The 27,867-nt window shown below is 45.0% G+C and overlaps 1 protein-coding gene across 1 annotated transcript in view; it reads right to left on the bottom strand.

The window, feature by feature from the left end:
* LOC146433077 (uncharacterized) overlaps window positions 1-27,867 on the bottom strand; it is a 181,452-nt gene that overhangs the window by 15,413 nt on the left and 138,172 nt on the right. The window contains exons 15-30 of the mRNA XM_085068977.1: window positions 26,499-26,627; window positions 26,176-26,304; window positions 24,909-25,043; window positions 23,780-23,914; window positions 23,209-23,334; window positions 22,767-22,898; window positions 21,744-21,872; window positions 20,087-20,218; window positions 17,075-17,203; window positions 11,775-11,903; window positions 6,546-6,674; window positions 4,786-4,914; window positions 4,162-4,287; window positions 3,074-3,202; window positions 2,752-2,880; window positions 1,545-1,676 (exon numbers count right to left, since the gene is read on the bottom strand). Of these exons, the coding sequence (XP_084925103.1) occupies window positions 1,545-1,676; window positions 2,752-2,880; window positions 3,074-3,202; window positions 4,162-4,287; window positions 4,786-4,914; window positions 6,546-6,674; window positions 11,775-11,903; window positions 17,075-17,203; window positions 20,087-20,218; window positions 21,744-21,872; window positions 22,767-22,898; window positions 23,209-23,334; window positions 23,780-23,914; window positions 24,909-25,043; window positions 26,176-26,304; window positions 26,499-26,627 (2,079 nt within the window). The remainder of the gene's footprint in view (window positions 1-1,544; window positions 1,677-2,751; window positions 2,881-3,073; window positions 3,203-4,161; window positions 4,288-4,785; window positions 4,915-6,545; window positions 6,675-11,774; window positions 11,904-17,074; window positions 17,204-20,086; window positions 20,219-21,743; window positions 21,873-22,766; window positions 22,899-23,208; window positions 23,335-23,779; window positions 23,915-24,908; window positions 25,044-26,175; window positions 26,305-26,498; window positions 26,628-27,867) is intronic.

Raw genomic sequence — 27,867 nt, 5'->3', positions numbered from 1 at the left:
AAAACACAGATTTTATTTTGCAATGAATCTTTTTGTATCTTTTCTATTGGATCTTCAGTGTAATCGTTAATGCTTTAAATTTTAAAATTCTGCAATAAAATCTGAAGTATCTAAGTAACTTTCAGGGCATTTGCTGTAACTACAGAGATTGAGTGCTACACACACAGGTAGTGACTACTGAGAAATTGCTACATAAAAGTAATAGGCTGACCATGATTAAGTCTTTTAAAATGATAATACTGTTAAATAGTTGATCTCCACTACTGCTCTACTAGAACATTTATTATAATCAAATGTATAATGGCTCCAGATGGCTCCAGCCCTGATGTTGGAGGCCAGATTTCGATCTCACTTACAGCAAAAACTGATGCACAAAGGAGGACAGAATCAATCCTTTGTATTTTATTTATAATTTATATTTTAAAGAATAACTTGTGATGACGTGATGGCAACACAAAGGCCCATCTCTAAAGTGAGTCTTTTTCCTATTTCTGCTCAAGGAATAAAACACTGGTTTAACCCTTGCAAGAGCTGCTCAAGTTACAGCTGGGTTTTGTATCCAAATTGTCACCCCAAAAAGCAATTAAGCCAAACAGAGCTGTGCTGGATTCCCAAGAAAGGGAAATCAGCACTCACTAAAGAGAGAAAAACTGAGCAAGAAAGACAACAGTTTTTTTGGTTTTTTTTTCCTTTTTTCTCCTTAAAATGAGACTATTACAAGCCATGGAGTAAAACCAAAATTAAAGTTGTAAATAAAAAGGTAATTAACTGTCTCTTTTATTGGCTGCTTTGGTACATGTTTCTTATCAGTTGCCACATTCCACCAGAAACAACTTTACAGATGTCCTAAAATACCAAAATGAGCCATGTGGATCTGGGAATATTTTTTATGATGGAGCATTGGGCCAGTTGGCATTTTGTCCTCTACACTAGTCACCATTTTTCAATCCAGAGTAACAGTTGGTTTAATTTGATTGTTCCTCAGAAGGCTCTGCAACTGAAAGGACTTTATGAATCACTTAGATTTATTGCCAATTTGAGCTTGTTGTTTTCTCATAACCATTTGTCCTTACTTGAGCACGCAGAGATTTCGGGAAGTATTTTGGACTTGGTGTTTGGAAAGGAGAGAGCTGCACAATATTCAGGTGCAGGTGGGACATGCAGATGTAGAGAATGATCTTTATATTCTTTAGAATGGCATGGAAGTGGAAAGAATTTGGCTGGTAAATCTACGGGTTTAAAAAATTAATTTAAAAGATTGAATTCATTACATTTCCAAATTAAAATTATTCATGATTTAAAAAAAGTTAAAAGTTAATTCCTTGCAATAATATTGCTACATTTCTGAGTGTAAATTAACCCACTCTATTCTTAACTCTTGCACTATAACTGATTTCTAATACTGTAAGTTGGTTTTACACTATAATTAACTTCTACTTCTCTCAGTCACCACTGTACTGACACAGACAAACCCAAAGCCCCAGCAGATGCTCCTGCAGGACTCACTCCCTGTCAGAAAGGCAGCAACCCCCAGAAATACTCACGGAGGTGGCACTGAGCCCCGTGGTAGCCCGGGCTGCAGGAGCAGTGGCCAGTGACAGGGTGGCACTGCTGGTTCTGGGCAGAGCACTGGCACACTCCGTGACAATCCTGCCCAAACGTGCCTGCTGGACAAGCTTTGGGAAGAAGAAATGTAAACCAATAAATTAAATTTGTCTTGGTAAATATAGCACTCAAACAAAGAGCGGGCTGAGATTTATTAAATAAAATCCCTGCCTACGGAATGACGCTCTCCTCCGGGACTTTGGATTTATTACATTTACTTGGGGGTTACTTGACTGCTTGATTTTGTTTTGTTCAGTCAATTTGTGCCCAACTGTCAAGGGCCAGATACAATTTTCTTGTCACTAGAAAAAAAATCATAGGGAAATGTCAGGTAAAATTGACTAAAATAACAGCATAATTCCCAAGGGAGCAGGCGTGTGGATAAAGACATTCTACCTTTTGCAGGGAGTTTTAACTTGCAAAGCTGCTGCGACATCAACATCTCTGCAGGTTTCACTCTGCCTGCTGACAGCCACATTGCCTACAGGTTTTGGACCTTCCACATTTAATTCTCCTGTCTCATTTCCATTAAGCTGCCCTGGCTGTGGGTCAGCATTTAGAGTCCTTTGGTGGAGGATATGGGACATGGATGTCAATCCTTTCAATTCTTATTTATTGCTGGTTTTCTTTCAGCTGTAGGGGGCTCAGGCAAAGCTTTGTGGGGAGGAACAAAGTCAGGGTGCTGCAGTTGGAGTCAAAGCAGGAGCCTGCTTCCAGAGACACTCTGCAGGACCAAACTCCATGCTAAAGAAAGGCAGATGATATCCTTTCCATGAGCTCTGAGAGCAGGAATAGATCAAAAGCTGAGCTGCTGCTTTACTGAGAGCACAGGGCTGGCTGTGGGCAGGACTGAACTCCACTGGCACATCCTCAGCCTGGATGGGTCCAGTTCAGCTCCTGGCTGCTCCCTGCCAGCCCAACTGGCAAACACAGAGGGCAAACCTCAGCAGCCCCAGCTGTGCCTGGCACAGAGCTCAGAGCTGGCCAAGCCACTGGGTAAGGGACAGGCAGCCCTCTGCCATCTCCTCTCCTGCCAGGTTGTTGTCTCCTTCCTCTTCAGGCACCACATCACCATGTTTCTATTCAAGAAATCAATTTCTTGATTAACTGACCAGGGAAGTATTTGTGCTCTGGTAACACACTCACCCTTCTCGCAGCCGAGGCCGGTGAGTCCCGGGGGACATCCGCAGGCTCCCGTCAGGTGGTGGCATGGCCTTCCCGCGGGACAGCGGCACCGCTGGGCACATCCCACTCCGTGGCGGCCTGGCAGGCAGGCTGCAGGGGGACAGCAGCTGTCAGAGCCAGCAGGATGGGACAAACCACCTCTCCATGGTGCACCCATCCCCGGCAGCACTGCCAGCCCAACCCCATGGAACAGCGTGGGTGTGGAAATAAATATCCAGCCATGAGCAGGAGCTCTGGGTTTGGGAGGAATGGGTACACCAACCTGAGCTGCCTCCTCACTCACGTTTGTCACAGTGCCTCCCTCGCCAGCCCCTGTGGCAGTGACAAGCTCCAGTCTGGGGGTGACAGGACCAGCCATGGGCGCAGTCACAGCGCTCCTCGCAGCGCTTGCCGAAAAATCCCGGCGGGCAGGCTGGGGGCAAGCAGAGAGAGCAATGTTCTACCAGCCTCCCCTGGCCATCAGCCAGGACCCTGCTTGCCTGTGGTGATGTATATTTAGCAGACTGTGTGGCCAGAAAATATCAGTGAAGGAGAAGATATTAAAAATATTAAAAGCATTTAACACTGCTGACGAGTCTGCACAGGCAAGTTTGCAAAGACTTAGTCACAGCCTGGAGTACAAATCCACAAATGCACAGAGAGGATGATGCTGTTTGCTTTGACACAGCTATGCACACAGGGACAGATGTTTGAGCAGTGGCAACTGTGCCCGCAAACTGCCTCCACCTCCCAGGCCCCTGCAAAGTGACCAAAGAGAAAGGGAGGTGGCCACTGCAAAGGCTTTACAGGTCACACTGGTGGCTGAGGCTTTGTGAGTCCTCAGCGCCTCAAGAGACCTCAGAAAGCTGCTCGTGGCTTGCTAAACATGCAGCACCTCAGTAGCTGAGCTAAAAGCATGTTTTAAGTCACCTGTGTGAAAGATTTAATAAATTTCAGGGATTCAGGGGGGTCTAAGCATGCCAGACAGCTGTGTCAAACCTGGGTCATGTGCAAGATCTGTAAATCTGAACCATCAGTCCAGTTTGCTGAGCTCTCCTCAGCGACACACACAGCCTCAGCAGCAGGTGGCTGATCTGGCAGATTCTCCTTAAAAGTCCATCCCTTTCATATGTTCTTCTTTGTGTGTATAAAGTAGAGAAATACTTTCCTTTTCTTAGCAGGCAGGGAAGGAGGAGATAAAATGATTTGGACAAGGGCACGGCTGGGCAGAGACCTGCCTGTGCGTCTGACACAGGGTAAGAGGGCATAAATCCTGACTGGCCTAGAGAATACTGGAAAATTAGGATAGAAAATAGAAAGTAACTTTGTACTGTGGAGGCAGAACTGGCTGATGGCTCCAAGGAAGCCCTTGCAGAAGGGAACACTCCTTACCAAGATCGCAGCGCTCCCCAGTCCAGCCGGCGCGGCACAGGCACTTCCCCGAGGGCAGCTCACACTCCCCGTGCTGGCAGCTGCAGTTCTGCTCACAGCCCTCTCCAAACTGCCCTTCCCCACACTCTGAAACGGGATGGGGGACACTGATGTGGGGCCAGGCTGGAGCAGCCCCAGGAGGAACTCCCTCATGCCTCTGCAGTAGGGTGAGCCACCTAAACTGGTCCTAAGAACCTTCAGGGAAAGAAATTTTGAAGCCTCTCTTGACAGAATTCTCTAGAAATATGCCATTTTTCTCTTTAAGGACTTTTTTCTCCTGAAATGCAGTTCATTACCTATCTTACCTGTTCCCAAGGGAGAGAGAATAGCTTATTCCTCTCCTCTACCCAGAAGGTTTCCAGCACCATGGATATGTTCAAGTGCCAATATCATGTCTCCCCTCAGTCTCCTCATCTCTGACTCAACAACACCAACTTTCTCAACCTTTCTCCACCTGGTGCTCTCCATCCTTCTGCTTCCCCTTTTTCTCCAGGCTGTCTCAAACCAGTCCCCACCACAGCTGGATTTCCTTGCAGAGTGACTGAGCCGAGGTGCTGGAGGGGTGGAGGAGGTGGTGGCACTCACCCAGCTCACAGGCTGTCCCTGTCCAGCCTGGGGGACACTGGCACTGGCCACTCACAGGGTCACAGGTGGCCTGGCCATGGCAGAGGCAGCGCTGCAGGCAGTTTGCTCCATACCACCCTGGAGGACAGGCTGTGAAGGGAGGCAGGGAAAACATTCCATGAGGAAGTGCAGGAGAAGGACACAGGTCAAACACAACCCTCCCCATCTTTCAGCCCCTCTTGTGCCCTGGAAGATGCTGTGGGAGGTACAAACAGCAGAAATGGGGACATGAGTGATGAGCAATTACTCCAGCTGTTCTGGGAACAAACTAGGTGATTAAGTGAATTAGCTGTGACCCACCAAATAACCTTAAGACTTTCTGTTTGCACCTACAAGAATCCTTTTTTTAGTTCCTTCCAGCTTTCTCAACACAGCTCTTGATTTCCCTGTTCTCCAAAGAATTTCTTTGTACAGTCCTCTTAAAATCAGAGCTCCTTCTCTAACTGATCCTGCTGCCCATAGCTAGTTGATGACATTTCACCATTTACCTAATTTTAATCAAGCAGGTTTATTAATTCCCATCACAACCAGTTCCTATGGATAGAACCAAATTTTTTGGCACAAAACCCACACACCTCTGCCTCTTTAAGAGTTAAGATGGTAACAGGAGCAACTCTCTCTGGAAAAGCACAGGCACCAGAGGATGGCTCCCCCAGCCTCACACAATTATCCCACCTCCTCACTTCAAAGAGAAGAGAAATCCCCAAACATGTATTCAAAGAGAAAAGGAGTGTTTGACACAGCTTTTGTAACTTTTGCTTTGGTTCTGTATTTGCAGCCTCTGGACGAAACAGAAAAATTTAGGTCATGCTACAGATATCATCAAAAACAGTTTGGTGCCTTCCCAATTTTTAAATCCTTCAGGGAAAGGCCTCTTCATATCAGGTTTTAAAAGGGGAATACATTAAATTTATATATTACCCTACCCCTGCCAGGATTGCCCTAACAATCCTCTCGGGATGCTGCAGGACAGCCCCTGAGTGGAGGTGCTGACTCCAAATCCCAGCTCACCCTGGAGCATCCACAGCAGCATTCCCAGCTCCATGGTCCTGCTGACACCCCAAGGACCTCGTGGGGAAGGCACAGAACAAGGAACCTTCTCCAACAGGGATGGACAGACTTCTTCTAGTGCCTGTGCTGCAGGGAATTAGAATGTGCAATGCAGGGGATCAGGATGTGCAATGCAGGGGATCAGGAAGTGCAATGCAAGCCACAGTGCAGCCTTTCTTTGCCAGCCTCTCCTTAAGGCTCTGTGCAGTTGGGCTTGTGTTTGAGGCACACCTATGGGTCTGACTGCCTGGCTGCAAGGCTCAATGCCTTTCACATGTTCTGGATTTAGGCTCTGTCTGGAGCAGCACAAGGTAATGCCGAGGATCAGTCTGGTGCATGGGACAGTAAAGCAGGCTGTAGAGAAGAAACAGAGCTTCATTTCAGCATCATAACTGGGAGTTTTATAGACCTTTTCTCCCTTCATCAGCCTGCAAAATCAGCTCTCTTTCCAGTTTATGACTGTTTCACCCCCTCTGCCCTGTGCACACCAAGATCCTACAACACAGTCATGGATTAATTTAATGGACCAACTCACATCACTGTGGATACAAACCCAGTGACAACACAGGGCAATGAGCTGAGAGTTAAAATACCAATGAGCTTTCCCCAAACACAGGTTTCATTTTTCCCTCCTATAATCCACTGGCAAGGGTTTGAATTTCCAGCCATACCTTCTTGGCATGTGTCTCCTTTCCAGCCTGGGCTACAAAGGCAGGTCCCAGTTACATGGTGACAGAGAGCTCCGTTGTGACAGTGACAAGTGTTCCCGCAGCCTGGCCCGTAGCTGTTCCCCTGGCAAGCTGCAACGACAGAATTCCATAAAACCCCATCAGGAGGCATCCAAGGAAGCACTGCACAGAGCAAGCCTCAGACACAACCCTGTGCCAGGGAAAGCAGGCTGGATCTCCAATGACGCTTTTTGCATCATAAGGGTGCCCAAGCCCATATAAAATCACAAAACCAGCAAGTTTGGAAAAGACCTTCAAAATCATCAGTCCAACCTCTGGCCTAATACCATCACGATCCTTAAACCAAATCATAAAATGCTGTGTCTACTCACTTTTTGAACTCTTCAAGAAATGGTTACTTCACCATTCCTGGAATTACACACAGATATGTACATATATATACAAAACCCCATATATTAACCATGTCTGAATCTAGATAGAATAACAGAATCATTTGGGTTTGAGAAGACCTTTAAGATCAAGTCCAACCATTAACTCAGCACTGCCAAGTCCACCACATTATCAGCCAACATGTAAACCACAAAAGGTATTTAAAGAAAATATTCTACAAATTAAGATCACACAAAGTGAAACTGCTCCGCAACACTCGCAGTTTAGAGACAATGTGTCTTATGAAAGCCTAACATAATAATGTGGCTTAAAAATATGTATCACAGCCCATTCTGAGGAGGTTTTTATGGAGGGGCTGGATGGCTGGAGGTGATGGATCAGCTGTCATCCCCTGCTCTGCGGAATGTCTTTGTGCTAAACTAATGGTCCAGCAGAACCGCCAGCCTGACAGCCCCGGTATTTATTTGCATCCTGGTAAGAGAACTGACAACTTCATTGTTTTCAGTGTTCATTTTTCACAGCTGGATGCCTCTGCTCACCCAGACTCTCATTCTTTGGTCAGAGAGGGGTGATATTTTCAATGAGTTTGGTTAAGCAGCTGGCTCCCAGGTGAAAACTTAACGCAGTCATCTCGCAGGCAAACGCTCTGCTTTCAGTGCTGCTGCCCATGAAAAATGGCAGTGATAAAATTCCTGCAGTCTCCATTGCACTGGAGATTTGGATAGCTTTGAATGGTGGAAAACAGACAGTTCTGCTACCCTGTTTTCTTCAGATACCACCCAAAATAATACAAAGAGAGCTGATGGAGCTGGATTGCCTCCTTGCATGGTTTTTGCTCTGCATTGCAGGGGCTCCTGAGAGAGCCTCTCATCCCTGCAGCACTTCTGGCATGCACTGGAGAGGCAGAAAAAGCCTGGATTCCTGATCCAGGAGAGTGTCCTGCACTCTCTGAACACAACATCTTCCAGGTTCACAGCCAAACAGTGAATTTTCACCCAAACTATGTCCTTCAGGGTGTCAGTGAACACAATGCAGTGCTGTGGGAGAACAAGTCCCTGGGGATGGAAGGGAGGTGTGAAACCATCTTGACCTCGGAGGTGAGTTGGCTGACAGTCTCTGACCCATTCTCAGCCCTTTTCTCCCCATCTGAGGGCTTCCAGCTTCCCAGCCTGGTTCTCAGACACCATTTCTCCTAGGACTTCTTTTCTACAGTGTTGGTTCTTGTCCTCGCTTGGATCCTGTCCACGTTGAAACCACAAGAAAGAGCAGGAGCTCAGTCCCATCACAGCTTAAAAGTTTGTTCTGCAAATGAAGCTTGGTTGCCAAGTGAAAAGTTCAGCACATCCTACAGAGCTCTGGCTCAGTTTTTGGGAGCAGAACTAAATATTTCCACAATACAGACCAGAACTATAGCACAACCAAGCCAAAGGAAAAACCAGCTCATCACCAGATGCCCTGACTGGTTACCAGTGGTTTGTGTGAGGTTTTGGGAGGATGTGTACAAAGCTCTCGTTAGGTTTACCGAAAAGACAATAGAGCATTTCAGTGAAAATTCTGCTAAGAAAGGAGAAATTTCCAAACAAGAAAATTTTAATTATTCTACTGGGTAGATACAAATGTTCTTTTGCTTCCTGGTGGGACAATCCTGATTTTCAAAGTAGTTTTCTGAAGATTAAGAAAAAAAAGTGATATATTGAAGCAACCTCATGAAGTTCCACAACTGATTGCACAAATATCCCTGGGCCTTTTCTTCTTCCTTCATGATGAGTGAAAACAGAAGACTCAATCCAAAGATTTAAATTAGTAGACTTCTTCCTGGTTCAAAATTTTCCTCTTGCTGTCTTTCCTCTGCAAGAGGAGGATTTATTTGTTTGCAGTCTTTAAAATTCCTTCCTTGCACACAGAGTAAGGAACATGTGAAACTGGAGACTTTTCTTCCAACTAGAGGTCAACAGCCATCAAAAGTGCCCAGGGGCACAGAGAAATTATGGTCTCTAATGCTCCAGTAGCTTTGTTTTCATGCAGCTCCTGTGGATTATTCTCCACAAAATGAAGCTTTAGCTTTAAAAGAACAGGGAATTTGCAAAGTCAAGTGCTCACACACCATGAAATGTCAAACCCCTGTTATCAGTGCCTCTGGCAGAGCAAAGTTTTCTGCAGTCATTTATTTTTCAGACCAGTGTGGTCTGTTTTTTACCACAAGGAGCCACTTCAGTGAAGATTTTGCTGAGCCCCAACAGCTCCAGAAAGAGGCATGTTTAGTACTGACAGAATTAAGGCAAAATTTAGATGCTGAATTGTGTGCATCTGCTACAGACCATATGCAACATGAGCTTTCTGGAGGTTTTGGGTGGGTTCTTGTAACGTTTGCAAACTTTGGATGAATTTGCAGTGAATCATAAAATGGTTTGGGTTGGAAGGAGCCCTAAAGATCATCAAATTCCAACCCCTCTGTCAAGATCAGGGATGACACTAAAAAATCAGGTTGTTCCTCCCATCCAACCTGTCCTTGAACACTTCCAGTGATGGAGAATCCAGAAAGGAAAGTTGCATCTCTGTCAGAAAGAAATGCCAAATGTCAGGTCCTCTCTTTTCTATCACTGAGGTATCACAACACTCAGTGAAACAGTTTATTTAAAAAATGAAAAAAAAAACCAAAAACCAACCAGGCAACATACTTTTCCTAAACCTCTTTCTTGGAAACCTAAAATACCTCAGGTGTGCACTCAAAAAAATCCCCAAAAAAAATCTCCAAGCACAAACTGAAGCTGAGGCAGAGCTTGCTTGGCAGATTTCACCCCAGATTAACATAATTCATTTTCAAACAACTGAAACCCACGGCCTGGTAATGGAAAGCATTAGGCAGCTTCAACAAAAGGCATCACTGTCCGTATTGCCTGTAATTAGATAGCAGAGAATAAAATGCACTGCATGGCTGGCTTAGGATCAATTCAAATCCCATGATGCCAGAATTATTCCTCAATATCCTCCAGCACATTGCCTGCAATCTGATTACTTCCACACGAGTGCTGTCCTTGCAGCTGCTGGAGCTGGCAGGTCCCAGGAACAGGCCAGGTGAATATTAAACACCCTCTGAGGATGAGGGAGGGCTGAGGTGTCTCCCACCCATGGCTGCCTTGCTCCAAGCAGCTCTGGAGCAGCTGTAAAATCAAAATGAAGATCCAGCCCTCAGCCAAGAGAAAAGGAGGATTCACTCTACTCTCTTAACTGACCTTTCTCTCTCTCACAGAGGTCTCAGAGGATTTGGGATCTTCACCAGCAGGAGGAATAAATCAACCCAGCACGAAGTTCTAGTGGCTCTGGCACAAGGTAATAAATAAGGTTTTTTTCCTAATGTGAGCAGAGGGGGGTACAAGAGGCATGGATAAGGAGATGCATTTCTTAGTTGAATTTAATGAAATATGTAACAAAGCTCCCCATCCCTACTGCAGGTTAAGGAGTGGGGAAGGGGCAAGGTGACACTTTGCCAACACCATGGCTTGACAAGAAAAACAGGCTGTGACCAAGGAGCAAACACTGTACCTGGTCAGCAGCACCTTTTCTGCTCTGTGGGATGGGTAAAGGGCTCTGGTCTGCTTTTATTCTGTGGTCACTCCAATAATCTACACTCAAAGGGTGTCTCACCACCAGCATCTTCAGGTGGTGGGAGGTGCAGAGCCAAGTGCTCTCATGGGAGGGCATGAGGAGGCAAAAAGGGCTGCAGTGGTGGGATGTTGGGAAAAATGTCTAAAGGTGGGAAGATTCAGCAGAACTGACCCAGCTGTAAATCCAAAGAGCAGGGGATTTTGCAGGAGAAGCCTTCTCAGAAGATGGGCTGTGTTGAGTGGTGGAGGCAATTGACGGATAAATATTATGCAGAGCAAGCACTGCCGTCGAATAGGGCTGATGATAAAATAGTGTATGGCTGGGGAACAGAATTGCCACAATACAAGCCACATGTCTGTTTTCTAAACTAAACCACTTTTCTTTTGCAGAAAGCCACGACCTATGGATTTAAAAAGTGTTCCCTAACAGAGCTGGCTCATTGTGAAGCTGCCCTGGAGCCCAGCTCTACACCCCAGTCCTGCAGACAGCACTCATATTTTCAAAAGGAAGCTCAGACCATGACATCATCCTAAAGGAAAACAAGAGAGTTGAGAAGCTAAAACCTGAAAATCTTAAAAATAACACTTATTTGCTAAACTTTGCAAATAAGCTCAGTGATATCCATATGTAATGCCATGTAGCTAAAGAAAATAAACTAATTCCCCATGAAATGCAGTGAAAAATTTCTCAGAATTTTATATATGTATACATACAAGCACCTTGCTAGCTTAAAAAATGTGAGAAAATCCACACTTGTGAACATCTAGGAAGCTGACATTTATTTTCAAACAAGTAACTTATCTAATAAGTAGTTAAAAAACTATTTTGTCATGCTCAAATATCAAAATAGTCCCAGCCTTGATTTTTTCACTTTGTGCATTTGCTATCTGTCACTTTATAATTGATAATTAGAGGAAATACACCAGAAACAGATACACAACATTTAATTTCTTAATGCCACACAAAAATAAAAAGCAGAGATCTGTCATATGGCAGGAGACAGCTCTGCTATTTAAAACCTGATGCTTATCATGTTTGACGAACTAAAAAATAAAAATGAGCCAATGACTTAACTCAGCCACCAAAAATTGTTCCCTTTTTTGGCATCTTTGGGAAGGAGCATGACCTCTCTCAAACTGTAGCCTGGCAGGGCATGCTGCAGGATTCCCAGGGGAGGTTTGGGAGTTAATTTGGGAGTTTTTTGGGTGTACTTACGCTGCTCACAGGTGTCCCCCAGCCAGCCCGGCAGGCAGTGGCACAAGCCCAGCACGTGGTCACAGCCAGCAGCATTCTTGCACTTGCACACCTGGTGGCAGTCAATCCCAAAGAATCCATCTGGACAAGCTGGAAATGCAAAACATTCCTTCTTAGCAAAGTCCCTGCCTTTTTTTTTTTTTTTTTTTTTTGCATTAACTCCATCTCATCTTTCCATAGACGCTTAAGAAGCAAAGTTGCTTCAAAGGTTAAGCCTGCCCAGTTCTGCTCCGTGCAGCTTGGAAAAATATGACCCTTCTACACAAGCAACAGATTTCTGCACAGGAAAACAGGGCTGAGAATATTGAAAAGCCATAAAACAACTGAGAGAATGGAGCTGGGTTCACAAAGCTGTTACTTGTGCCTCTGTAACGGACAGAGCAAATAATTCAACATAATGCAAGACTCCAGGGCCATCCCTGCTGACCTCCCTCCCTTTGGAAATGCAAAACTTCTGCTCCTATTTACTGTCCTGACACTTTTCTAAAGGTTCTTTAACAGTGAACCTAAGCCACAGCGGTGCAGTTCAGTGCTGAAATGAAAAAGTGGCCAAGTGAGCAAGGAGACAAAACCAAGACAAATTAAGTGTAGGAAAACAACCCCAGGGAGCCAAAGGAGCTCAGTACCTACATCTGGGAGATGTAAGGAAGAGCAGCCCCATGGATTCAATTTTTGTCTGTTCCAGTGCTGACAGCAGTGAAAATAAGGATCAGTGCTTGTCAGTGGAACACATCATACCCCAAATGCTGCATTACAAGAATGCTAAGGCTGCAATGCAGAGTTTAAAAATCTATTCTCTGAGTAGCCTTAATTTAACCTCTCTGAGTGTGTTTAGATTATAGAAGTGCATATATTGTGTCACACAGTACAGTGTATTATGTTACACTAAGTAATAACAAATCTACAGATATACAGCTGTAGTCATTCTTTCCACAGAATCCCTCAATCAATCTCAGGAGTGATGGTGCTCAGGAAATAAGCAGTAGTTCAGTAAAACTTATCTCTCTGTCCTCCTTGTTCAATATAAAGTTATATTTAAAATCCAGTCCTCACACTTCTACCATGAAATCAGAATGAGGATTACCAAGAGACAAATGTCACCACATACACTGACCAACAACCCTCCACACTGGATTCACAGCTCTCTACCAGGTCAGAATAATGGTTTAGGTTGAAAGGGACCTTACAGATCATCTGCCATCAATGCATGGCACAGCACAAGGATGAGCTCCTCCTGCTGAACCCTCGGTGACTTCAAAGGCTGACAAAGTTCTTTAACACAGGGACTGCACAGCCTTGTCAGCTATTCCTCTACATGTTCTGTGCTCAGTTTCCCCTTTTATCTCAGCTAAACAGCAATCTTGCTGGGTTATCTGATGGTTACAATTAACTGCTGAAATCCCAAAGGAGGGGTTTGCTCTGCCCATCCTCTGGCAGTGGTGGTGTCACAGCAGCTCAGATGCAAAAGCCAAGTTTTGTACTCCACGAGGGTGATATGTTGTTGTTATTAATGCATCAATTAATAAATATACTGCAGGAATGGTCTGAGACTCCTGCTGCCTCCAGTTAGTGGACTAATTGTCTGGCATTTTGGGATATTTGGATAGATGAACCAGTGAACTGGATAATTCTTCAGTTGGCCTGATCCCAAAACTGGGCACAAGGCTTGGGTCATACAGCACATAGCAGGGAGAGTGGGGAAGGGAATTAAACAAAATTACAGGGCAGAGAAGGCAATCACAGCCTCCAAAGGGAGAGCAGCAGATGCTCAGCACTTCACAGTATTAAACCAATTGTAACAATTGCCCTCCCAAACAGGAGTGGAGCAGCTCTGGTGCAGGGCAGGGTGTCCCAGCTCCCTCAGCACATCTGTGACAGCTGTGAGTGTGGCTGGGGAACTCAGGCACACCTGGATTCCTCTGGGCTTGCCAGGAGCCCACAGCTCAGGCTCCCTGCATGGCAGATTTGTACATTTACTTGGAGTAAGCATTGACCTATTTATCTATTTATCACAATAAAGATTGGATTTGGAGTTTGATTGGCATTTTTTAATGTGGGTATTTTTGCCTTGCACTTTTAGCTGGAATTGCATTATAAGCACAGCCCCACAGCAGTGGGTGAATACAGAAGCATCTTTTCTGGAGAAGATGATTCTTAGGTTATCTGTGCTCAAACAGGAGATCTGTGCTCAAAGAGGACTTCTACAAAGCCACCTCTGCTGTGATCCCTGCCTTTGCAGAGCCCAGCAATGCAGAGACATGAACTGCTGCTTCAGTTCAGGAAAAGCCAGAACTCCCCCTGTCCCTCTTGGCTCCTTCTGCCCAAGCCCATAACATCCTCCACTCAGATATGGAAGCTGTCTCGTGGCACTGCTAGCAGCATCCACAAAAAATGATTAATTTTCCTTTGGTACTGCGAGACCTTGTGAAGAAACATACATTATTTCATCAGTGTTCCGCTTGTATCACTTGCTGCTTTCAAGAAAATTCAAAGCAAGCCTTTCCTAGATTGCTCTCACAGACTGAAATAATTTCTTTGTAGATTATTTTGTTTTCAGCCTTACTTGCAATCATTACCTACTTTGCAACTGAAACAGTTTTGCTGCTTTTGAAACTCCTTTGAAAGAGTCACAAGATTCACAAGGTTCATTTTCACAAAGCACTGAGCAGGGCTGCAAAGACGGAGCAGGCATGTAGCACCTTCAGAAACGTCTAATTTCCTTTCAGAAAGTGTCTTGATAGCTTTATTCTTGCCCATCATTATCATACGTGGCCACAGCACAACTGCAGAGGCAGCAGCAGCACTGAGTGATGCCAGATGAAGAGCAGCTGATCAAAGGTGGCTCAGGGCAGAGCAGAACTGAGATGCTGATGGACAGACAAAAGTACTTTGAAGAGTGTGAGGTCTTTTGTCAGCATCCTGTGGCTCAGAGCACAGAAGTTCAGTCAGCTCCTGAATAATTCACAGCAAGGTCTCATGAAACACCAGCCCTGGAGTAAAAAGTGTCTCCTGTTATGAGTGAGCTTGGAAAACTGTCCATGCTGGTGGGTGGTGGTGATGATGATGATGAAGATGATGATGATGATGGTGTGGCTTTGGTTGTTATCTGTATTACTGACAGGTGATATCTATAAGCTGAGACTTAGCAAGGACTAAGATTATATTAACAATTCTAATAAATATTAATAAGAGATTATGGAAATTCGTGGCAAATAAACTTGGAAATAGTCGCTGAAGTGGTGTTTTGGAACAGGGCTAGCACATAAACCTATGGAGCCCTACTTCATACTGAGGGCAGCAAATTAATGACAAGAAACATTTGCTTCCCACCAAAATGGGAAGAAATTTTCCTGAAATGAAAACCAAAAATCCAAAGGCAAATTTTGGGATTTCTGCAGCCTCAGCTTGAATCTGGATCCTGTGCTGCCACAATGCAAAATACCAAAGGCAACGACTGCAGGTTGAAACACCCTCAGTGAGCAGGGGTGATATTGATTACTAACATCAATCAAAATCAGATTTTGTAAGGGACTTTCTGTAAGGAACTCTTCTCCTAGGACTTTGAACTTATAAGCTGCAAAAGTCTCTGTTCCAACGTTTCTGTGACGATGGAGAAGTCCTTCCCAGCCACAGGCTGAGGCATCAGCAGGATGTTTGAAGTCCAAGGCAATTCCACAGCGCCAGGGCTCGATGTGAATTTCTGCCTGCAAGGCACAGAGCCTGGCCAACGTGGGTGGATTGCCAAGAGGACAGCAAAATGCACATTCCTGCCAGAAGGAAACCCTGCCAGTCTCCCAGTCACTCCAAACAGAAGCGCTACAGCTCCTCCAAGAGAAGGTGCCAAGAAGGTTCTACCAAGGGCAAACCACCCACATGTTTTCCTCCCTCGGTGTCTTTTGGAAGCTGCCAAACTGTTCTGGTTGAAATTTCCTAAGTTAAAAGGTAACCCAGGTCAGCTCAGAGCAAACATTCTGCCTTCTTGAGGGAAAACACACAGAAAACGGTGTTTGAAAAGGCACTATTGAAATTTCACTCTCCCCTCTATAATCTTCTTTCATGAATTAAAAAAGATTAAAACGTCCAACATGACTGATTTGGAAGCTGAGAGCTGTATTTTGTTTTTCCCCATAGGCATCATCCAGTCTTCATATTCCTCACACCTACTTTGGCAAAAAAATGTTTAACCTCTTTGTTCCCATTGTAGTTCCTGCTGGAATGAAGAGACTTATACAACAATACAGAAAACTGCATTGTTTCTCTTCCAATAAAAATACAGTAATTAAAAAGAAAATAGTAGGTTTAGGAAAACAGATTTCAGCTACATTATATTAAAAGGGATGTAGTGGAGATACCATGAATTACAAAGTGCAGTTTGCAGCAGAACCTTGGAAAGAATTTTTATTTTGTACCATAGTCCGTGGTAAGAATGAGAGGGAAACAACAAGCAATATCAACTCCAGTCAGTGGGTGCTTTGCTACATTCCTGGTCAGGCTGTGCAGCACCTCCCTTCCCATGAGAGGGCAGCAGCTGCCTGCAAGTGCTGCTCCTTCATCCTTGCTGCTGAAACTGGCCGATAAACTGCTTTCTGTGCAAAATAGTTGTGACTTTGGTTCAAGTAACATCATCTGCGGAATCTTCAGTCACCTACACTTAACTTTCACAGTGCCTGAATGACTCTGTGCTGTTTCTGTTGTGTTTTTTATGATCTGCAAAACGATGCAGCATGACAGCAATCTCCTGAGATAATGCCACAGAGACTGACTCACCACAAATAGCGAAGGAACCCTTAGCAATCCAACCTTTCCAACACTTTACCAAATGACTAGGTAATAGAGGATGATCTGTTGGATTTATTTAATTTAAAAGTATATCTGTTCTTAAAGAGTTCCACTGGGATGATGCCCACATACGTGTTTTTCTCTAAATCACTTCAGGGAGGCACTAGAAACAAGCAAGTGTAAAGCTGAACAAACATCTTCCTGCTCAGCACTCAAACAGTGGGACTCTGCTTAAAAAGAGTCTTCATAAAGATGTGATATAGCAGAAACTTTAAGCATACATCTAAATTTTGCCCAGAATTTGGCACCCAGCAAGATGCTTTGCTGGGTTAGGATGGGAGTTCATATTTCGGTATCAGCTTCCAAATAAGTTCAATGGCTCATTTATATCCAACGCTGTAAATTATAAAACCAGCTCCCTGAATTTAAAAAAAAAAAAAATTCTACATGAATCCAAAGGGGACCAGGGGGAGCAGCAGTACCTCTTTCACAAAAGGTTCCTGTCCAGCCTGCTGTGCAAGTGCAGGCTCCGCTGACGTGGTCACAGGCAGCTCCGTTCTGGCACTGACAGCTGGACTCACAGCTCGGGCCAAAGCTCCCTTCAGGGCACCCTGCAGCACAGGAATCACAACCAGATGATGGTTAATGCCAGGGCAGAGCAGGGATCAATAGGGAATTTTTAGATACATGGGAAATCTGACTATTTCCAAAAGAAGAATCAAGGTGTAATGGCTTAAAAACTAAGATTTGAGTGCTCCCTTTGAGGTGAGTTGGGCTACATTTAAAATCTATTTTAGAAATATTCCAGTGTGCTGAGAAACTAAGTTCTGCACAGAAAACTAAAATCTTTCAATTGCAAACTCTGAGCCTTCACAGGTCCTGCCTGATGACATTTTGCCCATTGGTCTGGAGTTGCTTATGTGCACATCTCCTCTGGGACTTCATCAGCTGGGAGAGGAGAAGCTCCTCTGTCTTCCTGCAAATCCTCTTTCCCCAGAAAGCTGGAGAAAACATGAAATGCGCTGGTTGCCTTCACAAAGCTCCAAATTGAATGCTGCACACTTTACTTTCATGCTCTGCTTTGAAAAATTCAAGCGAAAACATTACATCTGGGGGACAGATTAACAATTACATTTCCTCAGCAGTTAATGTGAGGAGTTTTAAAAGATTTGCATGGTACTCGCCACCAGAAGAAAGAAAACATTTGAGAATGAAAATAATTTCTTCCAGGATTATAGGAAAATCAATTAAGAACAGGGCCAGTTGCCTAATTCACATTAGATATTTTGGACAGGCTGAAACACAGGGATATACTTGGCTAAACACAACATTACAGAGCCTCTACTCATGGCTGAAGGTCTTGTGAACATCCCTCCAAATGAGTTATGGAGATTATTGCCAGATCTCTTCTAGAGATGTATGATTTTAGCATTTACATCAACAAAGAGATTTTCAGGCAACATGGAAAGAATCAGAGACCAGAGAACAAGGGTCCTCAAAGACAGCTCCATGTCTGGGATAGAGGGGTGGGTTTGGTGCTGTCTGCTTGGTGCTGTGGGTGGGCAGTGATTGGAGCTGGAGTGAATTCAGGTGCCCCTGCAGCTTAGGGACTCTGCCAACTGTGTGTCTTACAGAGAAGTTGGGATGGGAGACAGGAGGAGAGCAAGGTGCTTTTGGTGTTTCTTTGCTTTCAAAGAGTCAAAAACTGGGACGTTGTTTAAATGTGAATATGTTAGAATCTATTTTTTTGCACTTACAGCTGAAATTCAGTCCCATTTGCACCCCCTCCTCCTCCCAAAGCTGCAGATCACTGTTTAACAAAGAATACACAGAAGCGCACTTGTGTCTTAAAAGCTTGATCCTTCTCCATGTTTCCTTTTCAGCTGGAATTTCAGTCAGACAATCTGTGCAAGGGAAATGGTGTTGCAGGGCAGCAAGAGGTGTGGGTGTAGCCCTGAGCTGAGGCTTTTCAAGGTGATGGCAAAGGGTCAGAGCACTTCACAAATGATTTCACAGCCCACAGCACAGAGAATCTGCCCCTGCTTGAGCAGGCACAGGCTGCTGTGATGCATGTCAGGATCCAGCCACCCCGCCAGAGAACCTGAGCTCCTGCCAGGGGAAGGAGCTCAACCTGCACGGAGAGGGTAGGGATGCCCTGGGAGATATCCAGGGATAGTGAAAATTTCACCTCCAAGGCAACATAAAATTATGGGGAAAATTATGGTTTTCATACCCTTGCACAACACACACTCACACATACACACACACACATATATACACATTATTTATACCTATAGATACACACACACACACACAAGAGGGTAAAAAGCAGACCAAATAAAACAGAAAACCCACAGAAAGAACTTCAGGGACTGCCAGATGTTTTGTCAGTGGTGATGGCTTCACTGATTCCCTTCCCAGCAAAGATTACAAGCAGCTATTTGGCTACTCTCTGTCTGCAGAGATGCTATTTTGAGAGAGATCAAGAGCAGAGGAGAAGCAGAGCTGGCAGCTCCTTCTCTGGGAGTAGGTCTTCCCCACACACTGTCCTTCCATTCCCTCTGTGCCAACAGCAACAAGGGCTGCAAGATCAACTTTCCAGGCTTTCTTGTCTTAGGTCACAGTTCCAGATTAATTGTTTTGACATTTCTGTGTGACACCAGCAGTTAATCCTGCCCACGCTGCTGAGACTCTGGTAGCTACATCTGCGCTACTGTAAGATTGTTAAACTAGTAGATAAAATGTTTGTTTTATTTAACAGCATCAATATAATCAATACTAATAATAATAGCAGCTTAACTATGCAACTTACTGCCACAAGATGAAGTGGATTCCAAATGCTTGCATGAAATGAAAAAGAAAATAGGAACATTAATGGGGGGAAAAAAAAATCAAGTTGTATTAAATATAGAGATATTGCTTCTGTCTCAAGAAGCTCCTGAATGACAAATTGATGAAACCTGGGGAGACATATCAGGAATTATCTATGAGCCTGTTTTCATAAGCTTGAAACATCTCTTGTTGAGCTCAGTTAGAGATGATTGTCAAGGTGAGGGTCATGGGCCTCTGATAGGACAATTGCACATTATTGTTGTTAATGAACACAGGACTCCAAAATTTCTTCGTTTTTCCTCTGTTACGTACATGTGAAGTATTTCTATATGCCTGACCTTAAATAGAGATTTATGAAGTAATAGTGCAGCCCTAAAACTGAATATATAAAACCAATATAGAAACTTATGCCACAACCCAAACAGACATCAATCCTATACTCCACACAAGGTCCTAACATTAAAAATAGCTGCTGGGTCCAAAACAAGCCAGAAAATACCTTTTCTGGAAATCCAATTAGGGAAAGTAACTAGGGTGAAACCCGAGAGCACCGTGCCGGGCAGAGCGCGGGCAGAACAGCCTGGGAATGAGTGTTCCTGCAGGGAATGACCAGGACAACAGGATTTGGGTTTGGGAATGTGCTGGGGAAGGTGGTCACTTACGGAGCTGGCAGTGCTCCCCGGTGAATCCTGGCTCACAGGAGCAGGAGCCCGTGGCAGGGTCACAGCCGCCGTCGCTGCCGTCGCAGGCGCAGGAGTTCTGGCAGTCCTGGCCCCAGTGGCCACTGCTGCAGGCTGCATGGAAAAGGGATTCACATCCAGCACCGCCCCAAACCCTGCTGCACTTCTAAGTGAGACAATGCAAAATACACTGCATGGTACAGGAGGTCTGGGATAAACTCCCAGTTGCAGTCTGGGCACAAATCATGGAAATAAAGACAATTTTTCAGCTGGGCATAGGCAGGTATTATCCCATCCACATAAAACCAATCATTCATAGTCACTCCATACCCATCAGTCACAAATCTGTAACTTCATGGAAATAAAATATCAGCTATTGACTCACTCAGTGAAAATCTGCATAATCAGAATGGTTAATGGGTCCAATCAGACAGATTTGGGAGCACCCCCCATGCTTTCCTGAAAATACTGGGAAATGCACCACAGACACAGAGGAATCTCACGATGTTTGTAAAAGCAGCTTACTGCTTTCACCCGAAAATCACATGGCACTGACACAATTACAACAATGCACCACAGCATCTCTTTTCTTTCGAGTAAGGATGAAGATGAAAGTGCCAATTAGGGCAACAGAAACCTGGTTTTGGAGTTGGGAAGCTGTTTAATGCCTGGTCTGCAGTAGCTGGAAGAGCTGCCTTACCGAGATACCTCTGCAAAACAATTTTTCTCAGATCTTATGCTGAATAGAAATAGAAGCTTTCCTTTGTCATGGTCTCTCAATTCTCTAGACAGCCCAGGGAGTTGTGAAAAGCCATCTCAGTGTCTCTACACACTACCAACTGGTTTGAATTTTAAGATATGCATATTAGTGGAAACTTCAGATATTCCCAGAGTTTTCTTCAGTACAGAGCCTGAGAAGTCAGGTGCAAAACTTGCTGCTGTCAACGCTGCCAATTAAATGATTTTAAGTGTTTAAGACCAAGTTTAGAAAGAAGTGTGGCTTCTGTTGGCTTTTTTCAAGAGGCATCACAATGAATCAAGCAGAAGAGATGTGTCACAGGAAAAGGAAGGAATCAAGCAGGATGGCTTCACATTTATATGGTGCCATCCAAAAAGGGCAAATCTACTCTCTCACACAGTCACCAATATGGAGAGCGATGCTAAAGTCAACAGAAGGATGCTCTGCTCTTCCAGGGAACAGAATTTCTCACAGCATTCATATTCCCAAGTTAAAAAGTGACCTTTAGACACACAACTCTACACGCCACTCACTTGTTGAATAAATCTCCCCCAAACAAAATGAGAAATGGAGAATTAATCTCAAAACTAATCTGCACTGAAAATGAAAAACAAAACTGTCTGTCAGTCAAAACGCTGACGGGACAGATGGTATTGGGCAAAGGGATCCATAGTGTTGAAATAAGAGCTTATATCAATACTTTGCGCTTCATCAGCCATCTATTTCAATGCTTTGAACCTGGATAATTAAGGATTATAACCACCCAGCCTGTGCAAACCCACAAACACACCATTTCAGCAGCAATAAGATTAGCAAAACTATATTAAAAAACTGTAATAAACGAAGAGCAAACAGAGTTGGCTCCTCCATGAGCAGTCCCTGGGAGCTGCCCTGACTTACGCTGTGTGCAGTCGTGGCCAGTCCAGCCCGGGGGACACGAGCACTCGCCGGTGACATGGTGACACTGAGCACTGCTGCCACAGCTGCACAGCAGCAGGCAGCTCTGTCCATAGTGCCCAGCAGGGCAGGCTGCAAACAGAGACACACTGTGACTTCACCTGGGTCACAGCTCAGGCACAGGCTGAGCTTCCCAAGCAGACAGCAAGAGCTCATCCCCTAAAACAGGCTTTAGCTGAGGTCAGGATCAAAATGGCAAGCTGAAAGGAATGTCTGGGATCTGCACCCTGGGTGTCCAAGGCTCAGTTCTGGGATTTGGGAATAGCTTGAGTGACTTTTGGGTACTCCTGTGCATCAGGCTGGCCCAGAGGAGGAAAAGGTGCTGAGCAAACCTTCCTCAAAAGCCAGTTTGTCACTAACAAGAATGAAAGATGTGCCACCACTGAGGTCTTGCACAGAGCAGGGCTGTCCCTGAGAGCCTGTCTGCGCAGCACAACAGCCACACACTGGCAGCCTTTTAACACCCAGAGGCTGAAGAGCAGCACAGAACAGTTGCCTGAGTGCACTCCCATGGCCTCTGGCTGCAGGGGTAGCACTGGTGCTGCTCCTTCATCTTCAGTATTATTTAATCCTAAATGATATACACCAGGGAGTGCTGCTGCAAACATAACTCAGGAGTGATGCCATGTAGGCCAGCTGGTCACACCTCTTGCCAAACAGCCAGGATTACACCACCAGTGCTGGGGCTATTAAACACTGTATTTCTAAGTACAGATTGCCATAAATTAGGTCTAATGATAACATCCATTTGGGATGCAGTTTAGCTGATCGTGTGCTTTTGTCTGCAATCTCCCTCCCACAAATAATGTCAAATCCAACCTGGGGAATTCCTGGAGATGAAGGGCACTTAATCTTGGATCACCATGTTTTATCTCACAAAAAAAAGTAAGAAGGCAGACATCAAACCACAGCCTGGCTTTTCAATCTGACTTTCTCTTCATGGGGAAGGGTGATGCAGAGACTTACTGGCAGAGCAGGATGGCCCAGTGTAGCCAGGGGGACAGTCACAGGCTCCAGTTTCCCTGTTGCACTGTCCCCCGTTGGCACAAGGCTCGCAGGAGTTCTGGCAGTCTGGTCCCCACTGGCCATCAGGGCAATCTGGAGGAGAAGCACATCAGGAGTAACCAGTGCTATTTTCTATTTCAAGACAGTTATAGATTTGTGCTGTTACCCTGAAGAATTTAAAAATAATAGTAAAACTGAGCTGGATTGTTACATTATCTCTACAGGCCTACAGCCCTGCCAGCACACTGCAGCACACAGAAACACTGCTGAAGGGACACCCAAGGCTCTCTCCCAATTTCCATCACAATTTGTTTGCTTATTGGTTTGGGAAACAGCAAAATTCTGCTTTTTTCACATCTTCCAAAGCCAGGCACTCACTATCCTGGTCCAGCACCTCACACACCTTGCTCACACGTAGCACCAGTCTTCCCAGCTGGGCAAACACACTGCCCTGTTTTCGGATCACACGGAGCTCCTCCACAGCTGCACCTCTGCCTGCAGCCCATCCCGAAGCTGCCAGGCTGACAAGCTGGACAAAAAACCCCAAAGTCATGGTTAGAAGCATTTTGAAGATATTAGGAGACACCACGACCACCAATTTTAGACTGAGTTGTGCTGGTAGAAGTGATCAATGTTAGCATTAGTGTCTCAGCAACTGCTGGTCTGTAACTAACTGCAACAGTGCCCTGGAAAATCTGTGCCTGAAGCTTTAAAAGCAACTATTGTTCCCTGGACAAATGTTAGTTTGGGTAACAGCCTCAGCCTTGTGCCTCGACCTTTGCAAGCAGAGAGAGAGAGAGAGACAGCATTTGCCAGGCTCCAAACACCAGCTTGGTTTCAGTGGGGAACTGCCAACTCGTATCAACAACAAATGTGCCCTTTTATTTGCAACTCCTGTATCTGAACCTAAGTTTCCTGAATAAGCTTTCCCATCCAAGGTGTACCTCCCAGGGAAACGTGCAGTGAGTACCTACACAAATGGCATTTTTCTCCATGAAAGCCAGGTGGACATGGATGTTTGCAGGTTCCTGTCTCAGGATCACACAGAACATCAGCAGGGCAGCTGCACCTTTGCTTGCAACCAGCCCCATAAAACCCTGGTGTGCACTCTGGAAATGGAAGCAGATACAGAATATGTATAAAAAAAGGAAGAGTTCAGAAAACTGAATCAGAACCAGAAAATAATTTAGCAGAAACTGGAAGAAAATATATTATAATGTACATTTCAGAGGTGTTGTTAACAAAGTGTAAATACCTAATAAATGCTTACATTTCAAAGAGGTTACTGCATAAATGTAACCCAGAAACAGAGTGACAGGATGCTTAAGGATTTATTCAATTAGATATTGAGGATATATTCAATAAATACATTACAGAATTCTCTTCTCATATGTCTGTAAGTACTGCTGTTCTCTGCCTTGGTGCAAAGGCAGTGCTGAGCAAGGGATGCTCCCTGCCACAACTGAGCCCATCACCAAGAATGATAAAAATATCAAATATTGTCACTATTGTTCTCCACCAAACCCATCAGAACTACTGCCATAAATCCAACACGTTCCTGCCTACCCAGAGAAAAATCTGAAGGGAGAATCTTTGTAGTGTTACTCTACTGCTGTCTGGAAAGGGCTACTGAGACATGCAAACATGAATGTGGGATACAATTCTCTTTGAACTACCCCGAAAAACTACAAAGAATAAGCTGAATTCAAAGAGCTGCAAATCTGAAGGAAAAGCAGCATTACTGAACCTGTTTACAAATCATCCTGCTGCCATAAAACAGAGATTTTGCCACTTACTTACTGTCTGTGTGGAAAAAGCAGGGAACAAAAATGGAAATTCACACAAAATTAATTTTTCAGGGTTGTATTAGAATTTGAATTCTGGATTTTTGTTGTCATTTGATCATAAAACTCCTGCATTCTTAAGCTCTATTCCCCTCAGTGTTCCTGCAACCCTCTGCTAGCAGTGTTAAAACCCCACAAAATCATTAGTAGGATGTGAATATATCAGGTAGCAGCAGCCAAACAAAACAGATGGGCGGAAGAATGAGAAATTACTCAGACATAGAACTAAACAGATGTGGAGAACGTGGTTTTGTGATACCTTTCTGACACTTTCTGCCGTGGTACCCAGGCCTGCAGGTGCAGGAGCCGTTCCTGGGGCTGCACTCCAGCGTGTGCTCCTTCACGCACTGACACTCCTCCGAGCAGCCTGCGCCAAACACCCACCTGGGACAGCCTGCAGCCAGGGAAATAGGAAGGATTAGCTCTGGAATTATGCAGGAGCTGGGTGAAATTGCACACTGCTGCAGAATGCAACTGCTGCAAGAAGCAGAACCTTCGTTTCACTTTGAAACATCCCCCATTCCCATGGGGGTGCCTGCTCGTGTGTGGGTGGGGAAAAGAAGAGTTTGCATGATTCCTGTGTTAGGTCATTCACTTCATGTCAAGCAATACGTGGTGAATGCAAGAACCAGAAACATTTCAAAGCAAACTCTGCTAATTTTCTGAATGAAAAAATATTTGAATGCGCTCCAAGACAAAAGCTTTCATAATAAAACCCCAAACAAAACAAAACAAAACACAAAAGACTTTCAATCCTGTACAGATTTCACAAACAAAACCTGTAAGTACAAAGAAACTCGATAATCTATTTTGCAAAGTTTTTGTTTTAATTCTTTTCATTCCATTTGATGTCTGATCCTCATCCTGCCCCAGCCAGCCCTGCTCCTCAGCTCCCACTCCAACCTCATCAGCACCCACTAACCATCTCCAGCCAGATCTAACCTAAGGAATAACCTTACTGTTAACCTGTCCACCCCACCCCGACCCCACCTACAGTCCTCACCTTTGAGCATCAGTAAATCTCAGTCCTTGTGGCAAAGATTAATCACTAGAAGGAAAGATTAATGAAGCTTCTGGGGCTTCCTGGCACAAATCAAAAGTCCTCTCCTCCTGCTACTCCCAGGCCACTGCAGAATCCAAAGTCTTGCTCATTTTATCATAAAATGGTTTGGGCTGGAAGGGACCTTACATATCATCTCATCCAACTCACCTGCCACGGGCAGGGACACCTTACACTGTCCCAGGTTGCTCCAAGCCCTGTCCAGCCTGGCCTTGTACACTTGCAGGGATCCAGGGACAGCCACAGCTTTTCTGGGCAACCTGTGCCAGGGCCTCCCCACCCTCACAGCAAAGAACTTCAACATCTCAGCTAAATCCCTACTCTTTTAGTAAATCTGTTTCTCCTTGTCCTGTGTAAAAAGTCAGTCCCATTTTGCCATCCCCTTTCACACGATGTGGAATGTTTCCCAGCCTGTCCCTGACGTTGTGCACACACCAACCACACCCGAGAGGCGCTGGGCACTCACTGAGGTGGCAGAAGCGGCCGTAGAGCCCAGGGTCACACAGGCAGGCTCCGTACAGCCGGTGGCAGTGGCCCTTGTTGGCACAGTTGCATGGCTTGTTGCAGTTCTTCCCAAAGAAACCTTTCGGGCAACCTTTGGAGTGCACAAACACAGAGAGGCATCAGCTGCTGCGGGTCAAAGCCCAGCTCCAGAGGGGTTTGTGGCTGAGCTGGGGCTCTGCACAGCCTCACCAGCCATTCCTCATTCTCACCCTCTGTTTGCCTCGTTATTTACAATAAAGGAAAAGGGTGAGCAGAGGGGAGGCTGAGGCAGGGATGAAGCCATACCATCCTCGCAGAGCCGGCCCAGCACGCCGGGCGGGCAGTGGCACTGCCCTGTGCCAGGGTCACACGATCCTCCATTCTGGCACCTGCAGACACCAGCACAGCCTCGGCCGAACGTCCCTGGGGGACAGGCTGTGGAGAGAGCAGGCAGGGTGAACACTCCAGGAAATCCTTCCCCTCTGCTGGGAAGGAGGCAAAACAAGGCTGTGGTCATCGAGAAGGGCAGCAAGGCTGGGGAAGGGTCTGGGACAAGACCTGCGAGGAGGGGCTGAGGGAACTGGGGTGTCCAGTCTGGAGAAGAGGAGGCTCAGGGGAGAGGTTATTACTCTACAACTCCCTGACAGGAGGCTGTAGCCAGGTGAGGTTGGTCTCTTCCCCCAGGCAATCAGCAACAGGCAAGAGGACACAGCCTTAAGATGCCAGAGGTGATTTAGGTTGGACGTCAGGAGGAATTTCTTCACAGAAAGGGTAATTTGGTACCGGAAGGGGAGGTGGTGGAGTCACAGTCCCTGGAGGTGTTTAAGAAAGACTGGATGTGGCACTTAGGTCCACTGTCTGGCTGAGAAGGTGGTGTTGGGTCATAGGTTGGACTCGATCTCAAAGGTCTTTTTCAGACCAATTGATTCTGTGATTCTGTGAAAACTAAGCAAGGAGAGAGTTTTTTTTGGTTGAGCAAGATCTAAACAAAGTTACATTCCTCTATAAGGCAATGAACATCCACCTGATATTTATATTTCAAAGGACAACTGAATTAACCAAGCTTTGGGAAATACTGTCATGTATCCAACCCTCTCCACAAAGCATGGGCTCAAAAACCATTGCCTGTCAAACCCAAAGCTTAAACATCAGAACATAGCTTCGAGTGTCTGGAGATAAATATCTTAAACATTCTTTTTTCTCTCCCAAATACTATTATGAAAATAATGCTGTGCTTTTCAAATGTAGTTTCTGAAATTCCCCAGGTGATCACGGCAGCAATGGATCCACAACAGCAAAAACAAACTGTGAGATGAAGCCTCGTTCTGCTGTTTGCAGCCTGAGCTGGCTGAGTGAATACAGCTGCTGGAGTCATCTGACTTCACTGACATTTTATCAATGTACATTAAGAAAGTTGACATTTCACATCAATTTCCATTCGGCTTCTTTGGTGCATTATTAGAGAAATTTAGTTCCAGTTTTCTCCACTGTTTTAGCTTCCCCTAAACCCACTTCCCCTAAACCCATGAATTGTGCTGTATATGAAAAAAGCAACAGGAAAGAGTGAAAGCAATCACATGTGACTAATTAATACAGATTAGATATTGCATTTATCACTGTCCATGCTGACTTCATCAGACAGCAGGTTTGGCTCAATTACACAGTACTATTAAAG

The sequence above is a fragment of the Lichenostomus cassidix genome, chromosome 9 (genome assembly GCF_008360975.1).
Source record: "Lichenostomus cassidix isolate B80296 chromosome 9, HeHo_3.0, whole genome shotgun sequence".
In the NCBI taxonomy this organism is placed as follows: Eukaryota; Metazoa; Chordata; class Aves; order Passeriformes; family Meliphagidae; genus Lichenostomus; species Lichenostomus cassidix.
The sequence above is the reverse complement of the archived record's forward strand: the minus strand, read 5'-3'. Positions and strand labels throughout refer to the sequence as shown.